The sequence below is a fragment of the Cervus elaphus genome, chromosome 33 (assembly GCF_910594005.1).
Source record: "Cervus elaphus chromosome 33, mCerEla1.1, whole genome shotgun sequence".
NCBI lineage: Eukaryota > Metazoa > Chordata > Mammalia > Artiodactyla > Cervidae > Cervus > Cervus elaphus.
The window spans coordinates 41,179,605-41,204,618 of NC_057847.1; the positions used below are offsets into that span (position 1 = coordinate 41,179,605).

Below are 25,014 nucleotides of genomic sequence, written 5' to 3' on the forward strand. Positions count from 1 at the left end.
GCTGTGATCTACCTGACTCTTAACATCACATGGATGTATTATTTTTTCTTTTAATTAATTATTGGATATTGGAGTGTAATTGCTGCACGGTGCTGTGTTAGTTTCTGCTACCCCATGAAGTGAATCAGCCACATGCATACATACATCCCCTGTCCCACCCCCACTTCCCATCCCACCTCACTCGGTCATCACAGAACCCCGACCTGAGCTCCCTGCACTATACGGCAGCTCCATGCAGGTATCTTTGCATGGATATCTTCAGATTGTTCAAATTATAACTAAGTCTACAACCCCTTATTATCTGCAATTGAAAAAAATCCCCCAAACTTTGAAAGCCAAATGGTTTGGGTATGGAGGATCGCGAGGAAGGCCTTCTTTCTGGACACTTGCACTTTCAGAAAGACCCCTCTGGTGTTTCATGTGGTTTGAAGCCCTGTCCAGGGCATTCTTGAAATCGTGATGTGTCCTTTACAGGTGTTGGAACTAAGGCCTGGCAATTAAGGCTTTTACTTAGGACCAGGCAGTGAATTAATGCCAGGGATATTGTTGGTAAAGGTATATTTGCCCCAGAGAAAAATATCACTTAGACATATGTCCAGGAATAAAACTGTATAAATCAGATGCACATGTCCAACGTTGTGGGGGAAGAGGTTATGGATAATTTCTCTGAGTCTTTCCGTGGCTCTTGAAGTTTCACCCCCCTAAAGTGAAGAAGCAAGGCCTGGCAGGCTTTGTCCCTCCTTGACCACTCTTGAAGCGCTCCTCTCCTGCGCGCTCCTCGATCCTTTGTTGCTGTGCCACTTCTTTGGCACTTGAAGTACTTTGTATTTTTAGCCCCCTTTGCTGAATGCACGCTGTTCTCTTCGCTGGCTCACGATTTGGCAGTTGCTTATTGGGTGCTACTGTAAAAGGACTTGAAAGTCCACTTGTTTTCTGGCAGAAGAGGAACAGTTGTAAGTAACTTCCTGCCTCGACAACATGAGTCATTTCACAGCCTAACCTTGATCTCTCACCCATCCCCCCATATGTGCACCCACATCAGCCACAGGAAATGTCCCTGCCCCTCCCCAACATGCAGGGATCGTTATAAACCCCTTGTCTTTGTCCCGTCTCCCGCCCTGTGCCCCCCACCTGGAGTGCCCCCTCTCTCCTTGGCGTGTTGTCGTCCCGTAGTCTTTCTTGACAATTCCTCTCTCTGTTCCCTCAAGTCCTGGCTCCCAGAAAGTTTGTTAGGCTTCCATGGCACCAGGGTTATTATGTCTGGTACTTACACCACACAGGTGGTGCAGTGTTCATTCTCTAAAACGCCCTGAGCACCGTGTCCCCCCTCTTCTCCCTACTCCTAGTTTGTATTTTTTTCACATCTTCTTTTCCCATTATTTTGATCACCAACATCACATCTTTATTTGTATATCCTTGGTGCAAAGGACAACCTCTGGATCACACAGTTTAAGGGATTAAAGTGGTCTTTGAGCCAATTTGGAAACTAGCAAGTAAAACTTAGAACGTCTATCTTTGCCTTTCAAGATATATAAAAGGGGTAAAAAAACAATTTTTTTTAAAATAAGATTTCCATTATCTAAGCAAAAAAAAGAGAGGGGCTTGTCTTCATCTTCCACTAGAGTTCCTTGAAAACTGAGAGCATGTCTTATACTTTTATCATCCTCAATGTTTAGTATGATGTTCCACACATGGTTGGTATGTAACGTACTTTGAAATAATTGCTTTCCCTGACCTGAGGGAGTTCTAGATGACGGTGGAGTTTAATCCTAGACTTATTTTATTCTGGGGAAGCATGATCAACATTAGATGGAGAGAGTCAACCATTTGTCCAATGGTTGACAAGAGGTGTGACTAAGTCCCAGACATAATGAATTAAATGGTCTCTTTAAACTTGATTCCTTTTGTTAAAAAATGGCTGTTAAAATTAAAATATGGAGAACTATAAACCCAAAAGAAAACATCTTCATATAGTAAAATTTACTGTTGAGTATTCCCAAATTCTGTTTTAAAAATCTAACTGTACTTTTGCATTTACATAAAAATTCAACTTCATAGTCGCATTACCCTTCCCAAGCTGGCTAGGCAAATTACTCCCAAATGGCTATTATGCTAGATTTTTAAAGAATGATAAAGTAGGCACAATCCTACTGTTTCATATAAGTTCATGTGGCCCTTATAAAGGTATAAATTATCTTGTAGGTCTGTGTTCAGCTCTGTTTTATGTGATGTCTCCTAGTAATACGTGTATTGAAAAGAATTAAAATATTGTTTGAATGCTTCCTAGGGACCTGACAAGAGTATTAGTAGATAAGGCCTCTGAGATGAAGTATCTTAAGTCATCTTTTGAAAGCAGTGATTTATGCCCAGTCTGAACTGTTTATGATTTGCCAGGAAAGGTTCTAATCCACTGACTAGTACACGTTACAAACACAGTCAAGCAATGTGGGTAAGTTAGATTTTAAAATATCAATTATAATTTTTAAATCTAATGTAGACTACATTCCATTTTTAAAATGTATCTATGAAGTTTAACAAAACTATAGTATTTAACATATGTTCCTTATCATGACTAATCTTTTCCATAAACGGTTTGTATTTATATGGGATCTGTTAGAACAGCTTCTCACCGTTAATTTCTTTGACAAATGAAAGGAGATTGCAAAACAATTATCTTCCCGTCTGTGCCAATAATCGATCTGGTAGGTATTTAGGAACAGAAGTTACATGGAGGAAGAGGGCAGTAAACCAGGGAATCCACTATCCACATTGTTGAGGCCTTTGATGATGGAAGAAAAGTAATGGATTTCCTGGGTTTTATTTCTATAAAGAAATAAAAGAAAAGAATATAAAGAAAAATATAAATAAAAGAATCCATTTTCTAATTCCAAATTATTTGTTTAAATTTTTCTGTTTGTGGAACTACTTTTCTTTGCAAAAAGTAAGGAACTGATGTAATTTTGCTGGGGAAAAAGATTTCCAAGGCATTGAAAACCATGCAGGAGCAGAAGCAGAAATTAGCCACTTTCATAATTGCCTGGGAGTGAGGAAGAGTTCATTCTTTTTAGCCATTCTTCTCCTTTCCAAATGACTGTCCTCTGCATTTTATTTTGTGCCTTTGATCTAAGAGGAAATAATAGAGCCATCAAACAGACAGCTGTGAATGACAGAGGGTACTTAGAACATACGGGATGAATGAGGAAATTGTATTTCATATTATATTATTTGCATCCTCCGAAGGGGATGGATTATTTCACAGCAGTGACTTTTTCCCTAATAACAGAAAGGGGTATTTTGCTGATGGTTTTGGATTATTTTGCCTCTAGCTCTAGTTCATGGACTGCATTTCATTTCAGTTTATGGTTTGAAGTTACTAGATTCATGTACCTTCTTTAGGTATCTTGACCCTATTTAATCAAAGAGATTCTCTTTGCGTAGTAGTCACATTTTCTTCTAACAGTTGTTGCCCTTAAGTTCTCTGCAGGGCTTCCTTCCTTTGCTTTGTTTTCCTTGTATTTTTAAGACCTACCTGTGGCTTTTAGGATCATCTTGAAGTTTGAGGAAGGTGATCAGTGCTTTTTCTTTTTTTTTCTGCATTGTATCCTGTGATGCCCATCAATAACACCCTGGAAACCTCTATTCTTCTGCTAACCAACACAATTCTTGTCCATGTATGAAGGTATTGTGGAGGATTACAAGCCACCATTCTATGATGTGGTTCCCAATGACCCAAGTTTTGAAGATATGAGGAAGGTAGTCTGTGTGGATCAACAGAGGCCTAACATACCCAACAGATGGTTCTCAGACCCGGTAAGAGTACTACGCTTGCTTCATGTTAGAGCTATACTGTCTCTACATTTGTATACAACTCTATACATACCAGAGTTTCAGCTGGTAGGGTGATCTGTTCTGTTGCTTTCTCTCCCTATTTTATGTAAAAGGGCTTTAGACCTAGTTGAACAGGTTCACAAAGTGGTCTCATTCTTGAAAGAGCCACATCGATAGATCTTGATAACAAATGACAACATTCACAAGATTTTCTACCCTGGACCAGCTCCAGGAATTGGGAGACTCATTACTATGCCACTAGCGCTGGGGCTGCAGTTTCACCTGTAAACCAGGAGACTTGAATTAATGCCTTTAAACTCTTTTCTGTCTCTGCATATCTGAAATTCCAAACATAGGCTGTTTAATGCTAATAATCCTTAATTGCCGTTGTTAAGTAGTAAGTAGCAAATCTTAAGACATTGAGAAATGACCCTATTTGCATATTTCAGTATTAACTGAATTAGTACTGTGGCTTTTAATACCCATAAAAGCATCAAGGGGTCCAGACTGGCCTATGTAATTGACTTGGTAAAGTCAGACGGTAGCATTAAGACACTCAAGAGTGGCTTCTTTATCAGTGGCCAAGGCTTTGATTATTGTGTAAGGAAGATGTTAATAACATCACAAGACCTGCAGAGCCCTGCAAAATGGTTGACATAACATCTGCCCAGCTACTTATTCACTGTGGTGTTGGTTCTTTCTCTCCTCAGACATTAACTTCCCTGGCCAAGCTGATGAAAGAATGCTGGTATCAAAATCCATCTGCCAGACTCACAGCCCTGCGTATCAAAAAGACTTTGACCAAAATCGATAATTCCCTAGACAAATTGAAAACTGACTGTTGACATTTTCACGGTGTCAAGAAGGAAGATCTGACATTGTTGTTGTTGTCCAGCTGGGACCTATTGCTGGCCTGACTGGTTATCAGAACAGAATCCATCTGTCTCCCTCCCCAAATGGCTGCTTTGACAAGGCAGACATCTTACCCGGCTGTGTGCTGGGGAAGACACCAAAACCACCCTAACCTCGCTCAATGACTGTGACCTGGGCATTTCACAAACTGTTCACACTGCAGAGACTTACCGTTGGACAGACAATGTTGCAAATGTAGGGAACTGGAGGAACACAGAGAAATCCTAAAAGAGATCTGGGCATTAAGACAGTGGCTTTGCATATCTTCACAGGTCTCCTAGACACTCCCCACGGGAAACTCAAGGAGGTGGTGAATTTTTAATCAGCAATATTGCCTGTGCTTCTCTTCTTTATTGCACTAGGAATTCTTTGCATTCCTTACTTGCACTGTTACTCTTAATTTTAAAGACCCAACTTGCCAAAATGTTGGCTGTGTACTCCACTGGTCTGTCTTTGGATAATAGGAATTCAATTTGGCAAAACAAAATGTAATGTCAGACTTTGCTGCATTTTACACGTGCTGATGTTTACAATGATGCTGAACATTAGGAATTGTTTATACACAACTTTGCAAATTATTTATTACTTGTGCAGGTAGCAGTTTTTACAAAACTGCTGCATGCATATGTTAAAGCTTATTTTTATGTGGTCTTATGATTTTATTACCAAAATGTTTTTAACACTATACTCTGAAATGGACATTTTCTTTTATTATCTGTTAAATTCACATTTTAAGTGCTTCACATTTATATGTGTGTAGACTGTAACTTTTTTTCAGTTCATATGCAGAACGTATTTAGCCCATTACCCACGTGACACCACCGAATATATTACTGATTTAGAAGCAAAGATTTCAGTAGAATTTTAGTCCTGAACGCTGTGGGGAAAATGCATTTTCTTCGGAATTATCCATTATGTGCATTTAAACTCTGCCAGAAAAAAAATAACTATTTTGTTTTAATCTACTTTTTGTATTTAGTAGTTATTTGTATAAATTAAATAAAATGTTTTCAAGTCAAAGTGAATTTTGTTCAACATAAAAAAAGATCTACATATTATAAAGCATTTTCTTATGGAAACAGAAGCACAAAACTAATTTGTAAGTCAAATTTGCATAAGTCTATTAGTGAACTTTAAGGTTCTAAGGAGGATGCCTCCATCTTAAATTTGGTACCAGAAAATTGAAACTTGGTGGGGTGGAAGGGCTGCAATTTTATTTTTTTCTTAGATCTGTTGCCCCCACTACAAAGCTGGAGAAACTAACTGTCTGACCTGCCTCCTTAGAAAGAGACTTGTGAATGTAAGTGGAAAGAAGAAGGTCAAAGCATTTTGTTCAGTGTAAAGATCCTGTGTGAGGGAAAGCAGTTTTCGGCATCTTACCTATCTTTGCTGCTTGGGAAGAGTTGGTTGTTGGCTTTTTTAACTTGTGTTCAATGGGGTTTAAAATGTAGGGTTTAGAGTAACTCAGAATAGAGGTGTTAAAATTCTGGAATGTTCACCAGAGGTAAGTTAACAACTTCATTAGTATACATTTATGTGGAGGCCATATATTAAGGTCACACTTAACTTAAAATATTGTGGTAAAACACATAACAAGTTTACCATCATAACCATTTTTACGTATACAGTTCAGTGATATTAAGTCTATTTACATTGTAATGCTACTACTGCCCCAGCCAGCCACAGAACTCTTTTCATCCTGCAGAACTGAAACTTGTCAAATGATAGCTCTTCATTTCTCACTCTCTTCAATCCTTGACGCCCATCATTCTATTTTTTCTTTAGTTTGGCTACTCTAAGTACCTCATAGGAATGGAATCACACAGTATTTGTCCTTTTGTGAGACATTTCACTTAGCATAATGTTGAGGTTCATCTGTTATAGCATACATTAGAATTTCCTTCTGTTTTACAGTTGAAAATATCCCACTGTGTGTATATATATATATATACACACACACACACACACACACACACACACACATACAATGTATATCCATTCATCTTTTGAGGGACACTTCAGTTGCCTCCCCATTTTGGCTATTGTGAGTAATGCTGCCATGAACTTGGGTGTATAAATATCTCTTTGAGTCCTCCCCCTTTCAATTATTTTGGCTGTATACTCACCAAATGGAGTGGAGTTGTATTTAACATTTGAAGTATTATATACATATATAAAATTGTACAGCTTGATGCATTTTTATAAATTTATACACTGATTGCACCCATGGAAACAGCACCTAGATCAAGAAGTAGAACACCAACTTCTAGAGGCATGTCAGGATCATGGCAGCATGAATTGTTCTTTTCTCTCTTTGGTGTCACATCCATAACTGAACAAAAGTGCCTCTGCACACTATACCAGGACAGCAGGGACTACTGCGTATCTCTGCACCTCAAAATAGAACTTCAGAAGGGCTGTGGGTCCCAGGGAGACAGTAAGCCTGCTTCACCCCTACGTGCTGTGATCAGGAAAAGGAAAACCTGAAGAGTAGAGAACTGAGTGTCGGACACTCATGGGAGACAGAGAATTTGTAGGGGTTCAGCCAACCTGATGGGGAGGCTCCAGGACACTATTAGAGCTGGACAGAGGTGAGTTTAAAGGCAGAGGAGAGAGGGCACTCCACTGAGGCACCTGATTTGCCCAGGATGACACTGCAGTGCTCTATACTTGTGTCGGCATCGGTGGCTACCGCTTCGCCAGCAGAGGTGGAAAACCCAAATGTGAGTGACAGACTGCCTGGTGCTAGAGGTACCTATTTGTCTCCAGCAACTCTTAGATTTCTGAGGGGGGATTTCTGTGACTGGGAGGAAGGAGAGGAGATGGATGGAAGCAAACAAGAATGCCAGAGAACACCAAAATAATGTGTTTCCTGCCATCTGCTTTGGGATTTCAGCTGGCGGTCTACTCACAGATCTCTGGGAGTACCCCACTCGTGGATCTCCCTGTCAGGTCATGGGCATCTGCAAAGCCCCAGGCAACTCAGCCCACAGTTCCTGGCTCTTTCTGTGCTCCTGAACACAGCCCTGAAAACTAACTCTAGTAAGGAAAAACCAGAAACGTGAGCTACAGTGTCATCTTCTGGAACACAAAAGGTTTTTAGATGCCAGCCTATTGACGTGTGATAGCCAGAGAAAACAAATCCTTCACTAAGAAAAGTGTCTGCTATTGCAGAAGCAAAAGCAGAGGTACATAACCTCAAACACTATGGAAAATCAAGGAAATAGTGTGTCACAAAAAGAACGTTAATTCTCCAATAACTGAACTCAAAGGCATGGAATATTGTGATCTAACTGATAAAAAATGCAAAATAGCTATTATGAAGAAATTCAACAAGCTATAAGAACACTCAGGAAATTCAGTGAACTTAGGAATAAATTTAATGATCACAGGTTCTTTATCAAAGAGATTGAAATTTTAAAAAGAACCAAATAAATTCTGGAGTAGAAGTCAGTGAATGAGATGAGGAATGCATTAGTGAGCAAAAGTAACAGATCTGATGAAAGAAGAAATAAGTGACTTGAATGGTAGGAGTTCAGAAATGATTCATTTAAAAGACAGGACTAAGGTTTATAAAAAGTGAAGAAACTCAGAGTTATCAGAAAAGCAAATACTAGATACTGTACCAGAAGGAGAGAGAAGGGGGCAGAGTTTATTTAAATAATCAGAGAACTTCCCAACCCTGGGGAAGGAATTGGACATACAGGTCCATGAAGGGAATAGCACAACCTATTATCCCAATGCAGACAGACTGTCTCCAAGACCCAGTCTAATAAAACTGTCAAAATCAACAGACATGTGGATATGGTGGCCGGTGGGAGATGGGGTTGGGGATAGTGGGGTAGGAGATGAACTGGGAGAGGAAGGCTGACATATGTACACTACCATGTGTAAAATGGCTAGTGGGAAACTTGCTATAAAGCACTGGAAGCCTGGTTTGGTGCTCTGTGATGATCTAGATGAGTGGGTGGGAGGGAGGTCCAAGAGGGAGGGGATATAGGTGTACATACAGCTGCTTTACTTCACTGTAGAGCAGAAACTAATACAATACTGCAAAGCAATACTCCAGTAAAAGATCAATGATGATGAAGCAACTAGGGAGAAATTCAGGTAACCTACAAAGGAATCCCTGAATAAGCTATCAGTGGGTTTCTGCATAAACTCTATATGCCGCAAGAGAGAAGAAGGACATATTCAAAGTGCTGAAGGATAAAAACTGCCAACCAAAATTAAACAACAAACCTATCCTTCAGATATGAGGAGAAATAAAGACTTTCCTAAATGAGGACTGAAGGAGTTCACCAATAGACTTGCCTTGCAAGAAATTCTAAAAGAGTTTAAGCTGAAATGAAACCACGCCAGTGACAGAAAAACACGGAAGTTCATAGTACTCTGATAAAGGTGGAAATTAGAAAACGTTTAACTTTACATTAGAATGGTTTGTTAATCACTTAATGATAGTATAAAGTTTAAATGAAAAGAACTCAAGAATAACTACACTATAGCTTGCTAATAAATTTATGGCATAAAAAGGTTAACTGTGATGTCAAAACTATAAGAGGAGGATTAAAGAGGGGAACCTTTATAGGTGAACAAAGATAAGTTGCTATCAGAATAAAAAGGGCTGTTTCATCTATAAGATCTTAGCTTCTGGTTAACCAAGAAGCAGAAGTCTATTATAGAGTCATAAAACATGGGGGAAAAAAAAAGGAGACTGAGCAAATTACAGGGAAAACCACCAATTTGCTAAGGTATGCAGAGGGAAATAAAAAACAAGGGAGATGGTAAACCACCAGAAGGCAAATGATAAATTCTTGCATAATCAGTAAATGTAAAGGGACCAAAATCACCAGGTTAAAGGCAGACAGTAGCTTGAATGGATTAAAAAAAAAGAAAGAGCCAGCTCTATGCTGCCTAAGGAGACTCATCAGCCCTAAAGACACACAAAGATTAAAAGTAAAGGGTTGGAAGAGGACAGTTCATATAAATGGGCCTCCAATTCCATCAGGTCTTCATTAATAATCTTGTGTTGCATGAATTCAATGAAGTCATCCTTACAGATCTAGCTTGAGATTCTTGCTAAGGGTCACTGAGTTGCTGAAGACCTCTTTGGATTCCTCCTAACACACATTTGCAATTTTGAAAGTTTGCAACTCGAATCTTCGTTTGTACAGAGAAGCATAAGAGACTACTATGAGCTACTTTAGGCCAGTAAAATGAACAATGTAGATGAACTGGATAAGTTTTTAACTTAGACAGGTAGTCTTTGAAGACTGAATCAAGAAAAAAATAGAAAATATGAACAGACGAAATACAAGTACTGAAACTTAATGTGTGATTAAAAAATTCCCAACAAAATTCCAGGACCAGATGGCTTCACAGACAAGTTTTACCAAACATTTAGAGAAAAGTTAACATCTATCCTGAAACTATTCCAAAATTTTGCAGAAGAAGGAACACTTCCAGACTCATTCTATTAGGCCAGCATCACCCTGATACTAAAACCAGATGAAGATACCACAGAGAAAAGAAAATTACAGGTCAATAACTGATGAGTATAGACACAAAAATCTTCACCAAAATACTAGTAAAGTGAATCCAACTATACATTAAAAAGCATCTTCATGAATCACAGCCTTGCCATGGCAAAGGGAACTGTATAACTCAATCAAGCTATGAAACATGCCGTGCTGATCCACCCAAGATGGACAGGTCATAGTGAAGAGTTCTGACAAAACATGGTCCACTGGAGGAGGAAATGGCAGATCACTCCAGTATTCTTGTGGAGAGAATTCCATGAACAGTATGGAAAAGAAAAAAGATATGACATAATAAGATGAGCCCCTCTCTGTCAGAAGGTGTCCGATATGCTACAGTGGAGGGAACTGCTAACATTAATAGCTCCAGAAAGAATGCAGCAGCTACACCAAAGTGGAAATGGCACTCAGCTGTGGATATGTCTGGTGGTAAAAGTAAAGTCTGATGCTCTAAAGAATAATATTGCATAGAAACCTGGAATCTTAGGTCTATGAATTGAGGTACATGAAGTCAAGGGGGCCTCAGGAAGCATTATTATGAACGTTAGTGGAGGTGAAGGAATTCCAGCAGAGTTATTTAAAATCCTAAAAGATGCTGCCAAAGTGCTACACTCAGTGTGTTAGCAAATCTGGAAAACTCAGCAGTGGCCACAGGACTGGAAAAGGCCAGTTTTCATTCCAATCCCAAAGAAGGGCAATGCCAAAGAATGTTCAAACTACCACACAACTACATTCATTTCACATGTTAGCAAGATTATGCTCAAAATCCTTCAAGCTAGGCTTCAACAGTACATGAATTTAGAATTTCCAGATGTACAAGCTGGATTTAGAAAGGCAGAGGAACCAGAGATCAAATTGCCAACATTCGTTGGCCCATGGGGAAAGTAAGGGAATTCCAGAAAAACATCTGCTTCATTGACTCTGCTAAAGCCTTTGACTATGTGGATCACAGCAAACTGTGGAAAGTTCTTAAAGAGATGGGAATACCAGATCGCCTTACTTGTCTCCTGAGAAACCTGTATGCAGGTCAAGAAGCAACAGTTAGAACTGGACATGGAACAACAGACTGGCTCAAAATTGGGAAAGGAGTATGACAAATCTATATACTGTCACATTGCTTATTTAACTTATATGCAGGGTACATGTGAAATGCCAAGCTGGAGGAATTGTAATTTGGAATCAAGCTTCCTGGGAGAAATAGCAACAACCTCAGATATGCAGATGATACCACTTTAATGAAAGAAATTGAAGATGAACTAAAGAGCCTCTTGATGAGGGTGAAAGAGGAGAGTGAACAAGCTGACTTAAAACTAAAGAAAACTAAGATCATGGCATCCGATCCCATCACTTCATGGCAAATAGAAGGAGGAAAATAGAAGCAGTGACAGGTTTTATCTTCTTGGGCTCCAAAATCATTGCAGACAGTGACTGCAGCCATGAAATTAAGATAGTTGCTTCCTGGAACAAAACCCATGACAAACCTACACAGTGTATTAATAAAGCAAAGACACATCACTTTGCTGACAAATGTCCATATAGTCAAAGCTATGGTATTTCCAGTAGTCATGTACAGATGCAAGAGTTGAACCATAATGCTGGCTAAGTGCCTAAGAATTCATGCTTTTGAATTGTGCTGGAGAAGACTCTTGAGACTCTCTTGGATTGCAAGGAGATCAAACCAGTCAATCCTAAAGGAAATCAACCCTGAGTTTTTTTGTTTTTTTTTGTTTTTTTTTTAACCCTGAGTATTAATTAGGAGGACTGATGATGAAGCTGCAGCTCCAATACTTTGGCCACCTGATGCAAAGAGCTGACTCACTGGAAAATATCCTGATGCTGGGAAAGACTGAGGGCAAAAGGAGAAGGGGGAGGCAGATTATGAATTTGAGCAAACTCTGGGAAATAGTGGAGGACAGTGGAGCCATGTATACTGCAATCCATGGTGTCGCAAAGAGTTGGACATGACCCAGCAACAGAACAATGACAACAAACATTAAAAGAATTATACACCATGCCCAAGTGAGATTTATCCCAGGTATTCAAAGCTTTTTCAATATCCAAAATCAGTGTGATACATGATATGAAAAATTGAAAAATAAAAACTATGTGATCATCTCAATAGAGAAAAAGCTTTTGATAATATTTAACATCCATTGGGGGGGAAAAATCTCTCCAAAAAGTGGGCATATAGGGAAAAATATACCTTAAAATAATAAAAGCTATCTATGACAAACCCGCAGCTACCATCATACTCAACAATGAAAAGCTGAAAGCTTTTTTTCTAAGATCAGGAACAAGACAAGGATGTCCACTCACGCCACTTTTATTCAACATAGCTTTTGAAGTCGGCAATCAGAAAAAAAGAAATAAAAGGAATCCAAGTTAGAAAAGAAGTAACACTGTCACTGTTCGCTGATGATATGATTCATAGAAAATCCTAAAGATGCCACTGGAAAACTACCAGAGCTGACTGATGAATTTGGTAAAGTTGCAGAATACAAAATTAAAACACAGAAATCTCTTGCATTGCTATACACTAACAATGTAAGATCAGACAGGGAAATTAAGGAAACAATCCCATTTACTACTGCATCAAAAATAATAAAATACCAAGGAATAAACCTACCTAAGGAGACCAACAACCTGTACTCCAAAACTATAAGACACTGATGTAAGAAATCAAATGTTATATAAACAAATGTAAAGATATACCATGATTTGGGATTTGATGAATCAATATTGTCAAAATGACTAGATTACACAGTGTAATCTACAGATTCAGTGCAATCCCTAACAAACTACCAATGGCATTTTTTCACAGAACTAGAACAAAAATTTTTTTAAATTTGTATATAAACCCAAAAGCAATCTTGAGAAACAAAGCAAAAAACAGATCTGGTGGAATCAGGCACTTTTGAATTTGTACTATACTGTAAAACTGAAGCAATCAAAACTCTTCTGGTACTGGCACAGAAACAGAAATATACATCAATGAGACAGAATAGAGAGAAGAGTAATAAGCCTACCCACCTATAGTCAATTAATCTACTAAAAAGGAGGCAAGACTATATAACAGAGAAGACAGTCTCTTCAGTAAGTCACACTGGAAAACTGGACAGCAGCTTGTAAAAAATGAAATCAGAATATTCTCTAACATCATGAACAAAAATAAACTCAACAGATTAAAGACCTAAATGTAAAACCAGATAACACAGAACTCCTAGGGGAAAACACATGCAGGACACACTTTGATATAAATTGCAGCAATATTTCTTTGGATTTATCTCCTAGAGTAATGGAAATAAAAACAAAAATAAATAAATGGGATCTAACTAGATTTAAAATCTTTTGTGCAACAACAGAAGCCATAATATGAAAATACAACCTATAGAATGGGAGGAAATATTTGCAAATGATACAAGGGATTAATCTCCAAAATACATAAACAGTTCACACAGCTCAATTAAAGAAAACCCACTCAAAAAATGGACAGAAGATCTAAATGGATACTTCTCAAAAGATGGCATACAGAAGGCCAAAAGGCACATGAAAAAACGCTCATCACTAATTAGAGAAATGCAAATCAAAACTACAATGAGTTATCAGTTTACACCAGTTAGAATGACCATCATAAAAAAAAACCTACAAACAGATTTGTAGATTTCTACACACCCTGGAGAGCATGTGGAGCAGAGGGAATTCTCCACTGTTGTTGGAAATGTAAACTGGCATACCCACTATGGAGAACAGTACAGAGGTTCCTTAAGAAACTAAAAAGTAACCATATGATCTTACAATCCCACTCCTGTGCACATATCCAGAGAAAATCATAAATCAAAAAGATATATATATACTTTCCAGGTGGCACTAGTGGTAAAGAACTAGCCTGCCAATGCAGGAGATGTGAAAATCTCAGGTTTGATCCTTGGATCAGGAAGTTACCTGGGGAAGGGAATGGCAACCCACTCCAGTATTCTTGCCTGGAGAATTCCATGGGCCGAGGGGCCCGGCAGGCTATAGTCATGAGGTAGCAGAGAGTCGCACATGACTTAGTGACAAAGCACAGCAGAGCATATGTAAATATAGATATGTGTGTATACATATATTTATCTGAATCACTTTACCATGCAACTGAAACTAACACAACATTGTAAATCAACTATACTTCAAAAAACTTTTAATTTAAAAAGAGACAACAATATAATAAAGGGGATTTCAGTATCCCACTGTTAACAATGGATATGCCATCCAGACAGAAAATGAGGAAACGTTTGAATTGAACCACACTTTAGAACAAAAGGACCTAACAGACATTTATAGAACATTCCATCCAACTGCAGCAGAATACACATTCTTCACAAATGCACATAAAACAACCTCCAGAATAGATCATATAATAGGACACAAAAGGAATTTTAGCAAATTTAGGAAGGTCTAAATCAAAGCAACTATGTTTTCTGATCATGACAGTATAAAAGTAGAACATGGAAAGGCTGGAAAATGTACATATGTGAACTAGACAAAAACATTTCCAATGGGTCAAGAAGAAACCAAAGGGGAAAAAATTATCTCAAAACAAATGAGGAAGTAAGAACAACATATCAAAACTCACGGGATGTAGCAAAAGTGGTTCTGAAAAGAATTTACAGTGGAAAAATGCATATACTAGAAAAATTAAGAAGATTTTAATAACCAAAATTTACACAAGGGAATAAAAAAGCAGAACAAATTAAGCCCAAAGTTAACAGAAGGAAGGAAATAAGGATCAGAACAGAAATAAATCAGAGACCAAAATATCAATAGAAAATATCAGCAAAATTAAGAGCCAATTCTTCCAAAAGATAAACAAAATAGACATGCTTCTAAAGTAGACTAAGAGAAAAAAAAAAACCCTCAAAATTAGCAATGAAAAAGGGAGAGATTATAACTGATACTAGAAATAGGGTAATAAAAGACCATTATGAATAATTATGTGCTGACATATTAAACTAGAAGAAATGAATAAATTTCTAGAAACACACAACCTATCAAGACTAAATTGGGAAGAAATAGAACATCTAAACAAAGCAAATAAAGAGACTGAATTTTAAAAACCTCACAATGGGGAAAACCCCAGGACCTGATGGTTTCACCAATGAATTCTACCAAACATATAAAAAAGAATTAAGACCCATTCTCCTTAAACTTCCAAAAAAGTGAGAAAGAGGGAACACTCCCACATTTACTGTACAAGGCCAGCATTACCCTGATATGAAAGTCAGATAAGGACACCACAAGAAAATATTCCTGATATATATAAATGCAAAATTCTCAACAAACTATTAGCAAACTGAATTCAAGAACACATTAGAAAGGTTTATATACAAAGACCAAGTAGGATTTATCCCTGGGATACAAGATGGCTTGCCATACACAAATCAATGAATATAATACACCACATTAATTAATGAAAGATAAAAAATCACATGATCATCTCAGTATACTCAGTATACACAGAAAAGGCATTTTACAGAACACAACAGCCTTCCAAGATAAAAACGCTTAAAAGAAGGGATATAGAAGGAATATACCTGAACTTAATAAAGACAATATTCAACAAACCCATAGCTAAATCATACTCAATGGTGAAAGGTTGAAAGGTTTCCCTCTTAAGATCAGGGATAGAAGAAAGCTTACTCTCACCACTTTTATTCCATACAGCACTGGAAGTCCTAACTAGAGCAATCAGGTAAGACAAATGACACACAAACTGGAAAGGAATAAGTAGAATTGTTGCTATTTGCATATGCTATCCAATTTTATACATTAAAAAAAAATCCCAATGACTCAATGAAAAAACTGTTGGAACTAACCAAAAATTTTATTAAAGTTGCAGGACACAAAATCAACATACAGAAATCAATTGCTTTTCTATACAGTAATGATGAAATGTCTGAAAAATAAATTATTTCATTGACATTGGGGCCAAAATCAATACTTAAGAAATTTAACTAAGGAACTAAAAGATATATATAATAAAATTACAAGACTTTGCTGAAAGAAATCAAGGACACAAAGACATCCTTTGTTCATGGATTGAAAGAATAATGTTTAAAATGTCCATACTTCTCAAAGCCATTTATAGATTTAAAGCAAAGCCCATCAAAACACCAATGGCATTCCTCACAAAAATAGAAAAAGAAATCCTAACATTTGTATGAAACCACAGAAGACTTTAAATATCCAAAGCAATACTGAAGATAAAGAGAAAATTAGAGGTATCATACTTCCTAATTTCAAACTACTACAAAGCTATCATCGTAAAAACATTATGGTATTGATACAAAAATAGACAGAGACCAATGGAACAGAACAGACATCCCAGAATTAAATCCCTGGATATATGGTCAATTTAACCTGACAAAGGAAGCAAGAAACACAATGGGGAAAGGATATCTCTTTAACAAATGGTGTTGGGAAAAGTGGATAAAAACTTACAGAACAAAGAAAGTGGACCCATCTCTCAATACCACTCACAAAAATTAACTTGAAATGGATCAAACATTTGACCTGATACTATAAAACTCCTAGAAAAAAATGCAGGAAGAATTTCCTTGACACTGGTTTTAGCAATGATTTTTTTGATATAACACCAAAAACCACAAATGACAAAACACAAAAATCAACAAAAGAGACCACATCAAACTTAAAAGCATCTGCACAGCAAAATAAACAATTAACAAAATGAAAAGGCAATCATGAGAATGGGGAGAAAAATTTTGCAAACCATATATTAGACAAATTAATATCTAAACTATATAAAAAGCTCATAAAACTCAGTAACAAAGTAAAATCCAATTAAAAATGTGACGAACTAGGGCTTCCTTGGTGGTCCAGTCGTTAAGAATCTGTCCTGCAATGCAGGGGACACCAGTTTGATCCCTAATCCAGGAAGATTGCATATGCCATGGACCAACTAAGCCTGTGTACCACAACTATTGAGCCTGTGGTCTACAGCCTGAGAGCCACAACTACTGAACCCATGTGCTGCAACTACTGAAGCCCACACACCCTAGAGCCTGTGCTCCACAACTGGAGAAGCCAAGAAGCCTGTGCACCACAACTAGAGAATAGCCTCCACTCACTGCAACTAGAGAAAGCCCACACGCAGCAAGGCAGACCCAGCACAGCTGAAAATAATTTAGTCATTTTTAATAGTGTGAAGAACTAAATAGACAAAGAATTTTCCAAAGAATACACCCAAATGGCCAATAGGTACATGAAAAATGTTCAATATCACTCATCAGGGAAGTAAAAATAAAAACTGTAACCAGTTATCACCTCACACTCATTATAATGCTATCAACAATAATAGAAGAAATAAGTGCTAGTGATGATATGGAGGATAGGGAACCATTGTACACTGTTGGTGAGAATGCAAATTTGTTCAGCCACAAAAGAAAGCAATATGGAGATTCCTGAAAAAATTTAAAATAGATTTACTATGGAAAAATAAAGAGGGGGATATCAAACCAGTTAATCCTAAAGGAAATCAGCCCTGAATATTCACTGCAAGGACTGCTGCTGAAGCTCCAATACTTTGGCCACCTTATGTGAAGAGCTGACTCATTGGAAAAGACCCTGATGCTGGGAAAGAATGAAGGCAGGAGGAGAAGGGGAAGACAGAGGATGAGACAGTTGAATGGCATCACTGACTCAATGGACTTGAGTTTGAGCAAACTCCAGGAGATGGTGAAGGACTGGGAAGCCTTGCATGCTGCAGTCCACTGGGTCGCAAAGAGTCGGACACAACTTAGCGATGGAAAAACAACAAATCATGGTGGCAGAGTAGGAGAATGTGGAACTCACCTCCTCCCACAAACACATGAAAAACACATCTACATGTGGAATAATTCTCACAGGGCACTAACTGCATAGTGGCAAAAGAATTCCCATTAAACCTAAGCTACAAGAATGATCTCCATTTACTGGGTAGAACAGGAAAAAATGTTATCAGGTTGGCACCTGTAGCCTTTGAGGGGATCTATAAGAAAAAGGCCCACATGGGTGGACCCTTGCCTTGAGGAATGAGCAGGCTGAGCTGTAATCTGGGCATCCTAGTCCTGATGTCCTGCCCAGGGGTGAGACACCATCTCGGCTGTAAAATCTGCTGAGACAGAAGAACTGGAGTGGTCAAAACTCACCTTGTGGGTAGTACACACTTGTTGGCTTGCTAATAGTCAAGGCAGAGAACAGCCTTGCACTGGCAATTGCAGTCTCACTGTACTTCCCAATCTAAAGGGGTAAACACCCCAACCCTGCTCACTCCACACTACAGACTAACACAAGATCTGGGCAAAGGTTTAGCCCAGCTATGCAGAGACAGAGTGGAGCACCGGGGTGTGGTCTAAGTGGACCTGCAGAGCCCACTGTCAGCACAGACTTTGGGCGGTGGTCAGGTTGCAGTGGACACTGGTGGCGCACACAGTGGGCAGCTTCACAGTGAGCATGCAACAACCGAGCCCTGAATCTTGGTAGACAAGCCCTGAGCAGGGACACACAGTGGCTCGTTTCCCATGAGAAGGCCCAACTCTACCCTCTCCACACCACAGCTTAGCACTAACTCTGGGGCAGAGAGATTCTAGGAGAAGCCAGCCATAGAGGCAGCCCATATCTCAGGCAGCACCACCACCGCAACAATTCCTGCAGCCACAATGCTCCAACTGTCAACCACAGCCTATCTCATACCATAGTCTTGCACTAGATCTAGGACAAATACAACAGAGAAAGACATGCAATCATGGCCTGCTTCTGAGTGGAACTGTGGACACCAATATGGGCAGTGTATAGGTCCTCTGTGACTGAACAGGCCTCACCTGCTTCAGGAATCACCTCCTTTTTAGGTAGGGCACACACTGAAAGCAATAGAGCCTGACTGAACCTGGAGCCTCAGTGCTTCTACTCCAACAGTTAGAGAACAAACCCTACTCCCAACAGATTGGTAACAGCAACAAAGCAAAGCAGCAGCCCCACCTCAAATCCTACACAGGCTCTACCTACTACCACACCAATCACACCACCTACCAAGGGGATAATGGCCAGCACATTCTAGGAAAGACATGCCTGGCATCCATATTGAAATTAGCCCTTGCACCAAAAATATTGGACATACACAGTTTACACAGGGACGCTGTCACATAAAAACTCCTCTTTAAGACCACAGTGGATAACTTTCTCCTAAATTCATAGAGACAGAGAAAGTTAATTAAAATGAAAAACCAGAGGGACTATTTCCAATTAAAAGAACAAGGAAACCTCCTGAAAGGTTAATGAAACACACCTCCCCAGTCTGCTAGACCCTAAACTCATAAAAGGAGATACTAAAATTGCTAAAGGAATTACAAAAGATTACTAATAAAAATGCAGATCATTGTAACAAGGAACTAGAAACTATAAAGAAGAATCAACTGAAAGAGGTAACTCAATTGCCATGATAAGACCAATGAATAGCAGACAAAATAATACAGAATTGAGAATAATCCAATTAGAACAGGTGACAGAAAGACAAATGGAAAAAAGAAAACAACAGATGAGATCCATGAGACAATACAAGACCTATGCATAATAGAAGTTTTAGGAGAAGAGACTATGAAGAAGACTGAAAATGTATCTGAAGAAATTATGGCTGAAAACTTCTCAAGCCTCAAGAAAGAAACAGATATCCAGGTACAAGAAGCACAGAGAGTCCCAAACAGGATGAATCTGGACAGACACACACCAAGACCTATCATAATTAAGATGGCAAAAGTTAGAGTAGATTCTAAAGGCAGCAAGAGAAAAAGAGTCAGTTACAAAGCAACCCCCATCAAGCTATCAGTTGATCTCTCTACAGGAACCCTGCAGGTCAGAAGGGAGTGGCATAATATATTCAAAGTATTGAAAGGGAAAAATCTACAACCTGATACTCTACCCAGTAAGATCACCATTTAGAATAGAATGGACAATAAATAATGTTTCAGACAAGTTAACTAAAAGAATTTAGCAATTCTAAACCTATCCTAAAGGAAATATTGAAGGGTCTCTAAATAGAAAAGCAGCAAGATCATAGAAAAAAATCACAATAGGAAAGGCAACTATATAAATGGATTGAAGATCACTTAAACAAGCAGGACATAGACTAAAAGCAACCAAAAAATTATAAAAGCTATTATAACTAAAATAAACAGTAAAAGGATAAGCAAAAAGATGTAAAACAGGACATCAAAATTCACAAAATGTGAGAGAAGAGAGTATAAAAATGTAGATCTAGAATGTGTTTGAATTTGAATGACTCACTTTGAAGCAGATGTAGTCACGGGTCAACATACTTGATTTCCATGGCAACCATAAATCAAAAAGCAACAACAGATTCACAAAAACCAAAAAGAAAGGAACTCAAGCAGTATACAAAAGAAAGTCATCAAACCACAAAAGGAAAACCAAAAATAAAAAAGAACTACAAAAACAACTGGAAAACAAAGTTTAAAATGGCAATACATAATTATCAACAATTACTTTAAATGTCAATGAACTAAATGCTCTGATCAAAAGATGCAGATTAGCAGATTGCATAAAAAGGCAAGAATCTGGTATATGTTGCCTACAAGAGACTTACTTCAGAGTACCAGACACAGAGACTGAGGAGAAGTGATGAAAAAAGGTAATTCATGCAAGTAGCAATGACAAGAAAACAGGAGTAGCAATACTCATATCAGACAAAACAGACTTTAAAACAAAGGCCACAAAGAAAAAGAAGGGTGTTATATATAAACAGATCAGTACAAGAAAAGGATATTAAGCTCATTAACATATATGCACCCAATATTGGAGAACCTAAATATATAAAACAAATATTATACCAAGTATAAAGGGAGAAACTGACAATAACACAATAATAGTAGGGGATTTTAATACTCCACTGACATTAATGTATAGATTATCTAGACAGAGAGTCAATAAGACAACAAAAGTCCTAAATGACACAACAGACTAGTCAGACATTGATATCTACAGGACACTACATCCAAAAAACAAAACATAAACTAAACAGACTACACCTTCTTTTCAAGAAAAGAAATGTTTTCTAGCATAGACCACACACTAGGTCACAAAATAAGCCTCAACTAATTAAATAGTATGAAATTAGAAAACAAAAATGAAAAGAAAAAGGGGGAAAGAACAAACACATCCACACTAAATCATACACTACTGAAAACCAAAGGGTATAGAGTGAAGTCAAACAAGCAATCAGAAAATATCTTGAGATGAGCAAAAATGGAAATACAACCTTATTAAATCTGTGCAATGTAGCAAAATAATTTTAAGAGGGAAGTTCATAGGCAATACAGGCCTTCCCCAAGAAACAATAAAAATCTCAAACAACTGAAACTACCACCTAAAATAATCAGAAAAAGAACCAAAAATAAAAAAACCCACAAAGACAGCAGAAGGAAGAAAATAACAATCAGAGAGGAAATAAAAGAGATAAAAAGTGATAGGAAAAAATCAATAAAAATCAAGAGCTGGCTTTTCAAAAGATAAGCAAAACTAACAAACTTTTAACCAGGCTTACCAAAAAGAAATGAGAAAGGACCCAAATAAAATAAATGAAAGAGGAGAAATAACAACTGATAACATGAAATACAAAAAAATCATAAGCGAGTACTATGAATAGTTATATGCCAACAAATTGGATGGCCTAGAAGAAATGGACAAGTTTACAGAAACATACAGCCTGCCAAGACTGAGTCAAGAAGAAATAGATAATTTGAACATAATAATCACTAGAAGTGAAATAGAATTTGTAATAACAAAGCTCCGTGAAAACAGTCCAGAACCAATGGCTTCACTGGGGAATTTTAACAAACATACAGGAAGAATTTATACCACTGAAGAGCAGGAGACACTCCCAAAGTCATTCTATGGAGCATTCATCACCCTGATAACTAAACCAAACAAAAGTCACTACCGAACAATAAAATTACAGGTTAATATCTCTGATGATGCAAAATAGATGCAAAAATATTAAATAAAATATTAGCAAACTGAAGCTAACAATGCATAAAAAGAATCATACCTCAGGATCAAATCAAATTCATTCCAAGGTCCCAAGGATGGTTCAACATACTCAATATGATACACCATATTAACAAAGGGAAAGACAAAAGCCACATGATCATCTCAATAGATGCAGAAAAAGTACTGGGCAAACTTCAGCATTCACTCATGACAAAAATTCTCACCAAAGTGGGTCTACAGAAAACGTATCTCAACATAATAAAAACCATTTATAACAAACCCACAGCCAACATACTACTCAACAGTGAAAACCTGAAAGCCTTAAATTCAACAACCACCCAAGGAGGCTCACTCTCGCCATGTCTATTTAACATAGTATTGGAATTCCTAGCCACAGCAATCAGATAAGAAAAATTTTAATTTCCAAGTTGGGAGGGAAGATTTAAACATGTCACTATTTGAAGTTGACATGGTACTTTATACAGAGAACCCTAAAGTCTCCACACAAAATCTACTCACTCTAATGAATGAATTCAGTGGTTGTAACATATAACATTAATATACAGAAATCTGTTACATTTCTTTACATTAATAATGAAATATCAGAAAGTACAAAAACTACCCAGTTTAAAATTACACCAAAAAATAAAATACCCAGGAATAAAATTCAAGGAGATTAAAGATCTAGATACTGAAAACTATAAAACATTGATAAAGAAAATTTAAGATGATTCAAAGAAGGGAAAGATATCCCACACACTTGGACTGGAAGAATTTTGTTAAAATGGCCATACTAATCAAAGCATTCTACAGATTTAATGCAATTCCTATGAAAATATCCCTGACCTTTTTTTGTTTTTTACAGAACTAGAAAAAATAATCTAAAAATTTATATGGAACCACAAAAATCCCAGAACTGCCAAAGTAATTCCAAGGAAAAAGAACAAAAGTGGAAGCATAGCCTTCCAGAATTTAGGCTATACTACAAAGCTATAGTAATCAAAACAGCAAGGTGTTGGCACAAAAAGAGACATATAGATCAATGGAAAAGGATAGAGAAATAAATCCACACACCTATGGTCGTTTAATTTACAACAAGTGCATGCAAGAACATAAAATGGAGAAAAGACAGTCACTTCAACAAGTGGTGCTGCAAATGCTGCTGTATTTAAATCAATAAGATTAGAAAACTCCCTCACATTAAATACAAAGATAAACTAAAATGGTTTAAAGACATAAATGTAAGACATGACACCATAAAACTCCTAGAAGAGAATACAAGCAAAACATTCTTGGACAAAAATCATAGCGGCATTTTCTTCGATAAATCTAAGATAAAGAATAAAAGCAAAAATAAACAAATGAGATCTAATCCAACTTAAAAGCTTTTGCACAGGAAAGAAAGCCAGCAACAAAACAAAAACCAACCTACCTAATGGAAGAAAATCTTTGATGCAACTGACAAGGATTTAATATACAAAATATAGGAAGAACTCACATAACTCAATGTCCAAGAAAATCAATAAACCTAATTAAAAAATGGGAGAAGACCTCAACAGACATTTTCCCAAACACATACAGATGGCTATAAGTACGTGAAAAGATGTTCAATATAGCTGAGTTTAGAGAAATGCAAGTCAAAACCACAATGAGGTATCACCTCACACTGGCCAGAATTGCAATCATCAAAAGTCTACCAATAAATGGAGAAGGTGTGAAGAAAAGGGAACCCTGTACACTGTTGCTGGAAAGGTACATTTATGGAGCCACTAGGGAAGACAGTGTGGAGGTTCCTTGAAAAAACTAAAAACAGAGTTACCATAGGATCCAGCAATCCCACTCCTGGGCATCTATCTGGAAAAGATGAAAACTCTATTCAAAAAGACACATGCACCCTAATATTCATAGTGGCACTATTTAAAAATAGCAAAGACAAGGAAACAACCTGATGTCCATCAACAGATAAATGGATAAAGAAACTGTGATAAACAACTGAATATTATTTATCATAAAGAAACAGTATATTATTTCCATTTCCAGCAATGTGGGTGGATCTAGAGAATATTATACTTAGTGAAGTATATTAGATGAAAAAGACAAATACTATATGATAGCACTTCTATGTGGAATCTAAAAATAATGCAAATAAGCCTATATAAAAAACAGAAACAGACTCTCAAAGGAAACAAAGTTATGGTTATCAAAGGGGAGAGTAAAGAAGGGTCAAATTAAGAGTCTGGGATTAACAGTTTCAAACTACTATATATAAAATAGACAAGCAACAAGGATTTATTGTATAGCACAGGGTAAATATATTCAGTATCTTGTAATACCTGTAATGGTATATAATCTGAAAAAAAACCTGTAACTGACACAATATTATAAATAACTATACTTCAATAAGAAAGAAAATTGCTGGTGATTCTAAATTAAAAGAAGATCCACAAATTCCACAAGGATTTCAAAGAGATATATGTATTTCCATGTTTATTGCAGCATTATTCACAATAGCTAAGATACAGAAGCAACTTAAGAAGATGACAAAATATTCTAGCCCCTCTAAAGAGCCAGGTTTATGTAGAATCATACTATCTTGGAATCCAGGATGCAAAGTGAGGACAGAGTTATGCTGGTGTGTTGTGACTAGATCTCTTGACTCCAAGACCAGTGCAAACTTATTTAGGCCACGCATCAGTCCTCA

At 37.3% G+C, this 25,014-nt stretch overlaps 1 protein-coding gene across 2 annotated transcripts in view; it reads left to right on the top strand.

Annotated features, from left to right (window-relative positions):
* ACVR1 (activin A receptor type 1) overlaps window positions 1-5,760 on the top strand; it is a 127,282-nt gene extending 121,522 nt beyond the window's left edge. For both annotated transcript variants that reach the window (XM_043894907.1, XM_043894906.1), the window contains exons 9-10: window positions 3,680-3,810; window positions 4,539-5,760. In XM_043894907.1, the coding sequence (XP_043750842.1) occupies window positions 3,680-3,810; window positions 4,539-4,673 (266 nt within the window). In that variant the 3' untranslated portion in view covers window positions 4,674-5,760. The remainder of the gene's footprint in view (window positions 1-3,679; window positions 3,811-4,538) is intronic.
* Window positions 5,761-25,014: the final 19,254 nt, after the last annotated feature.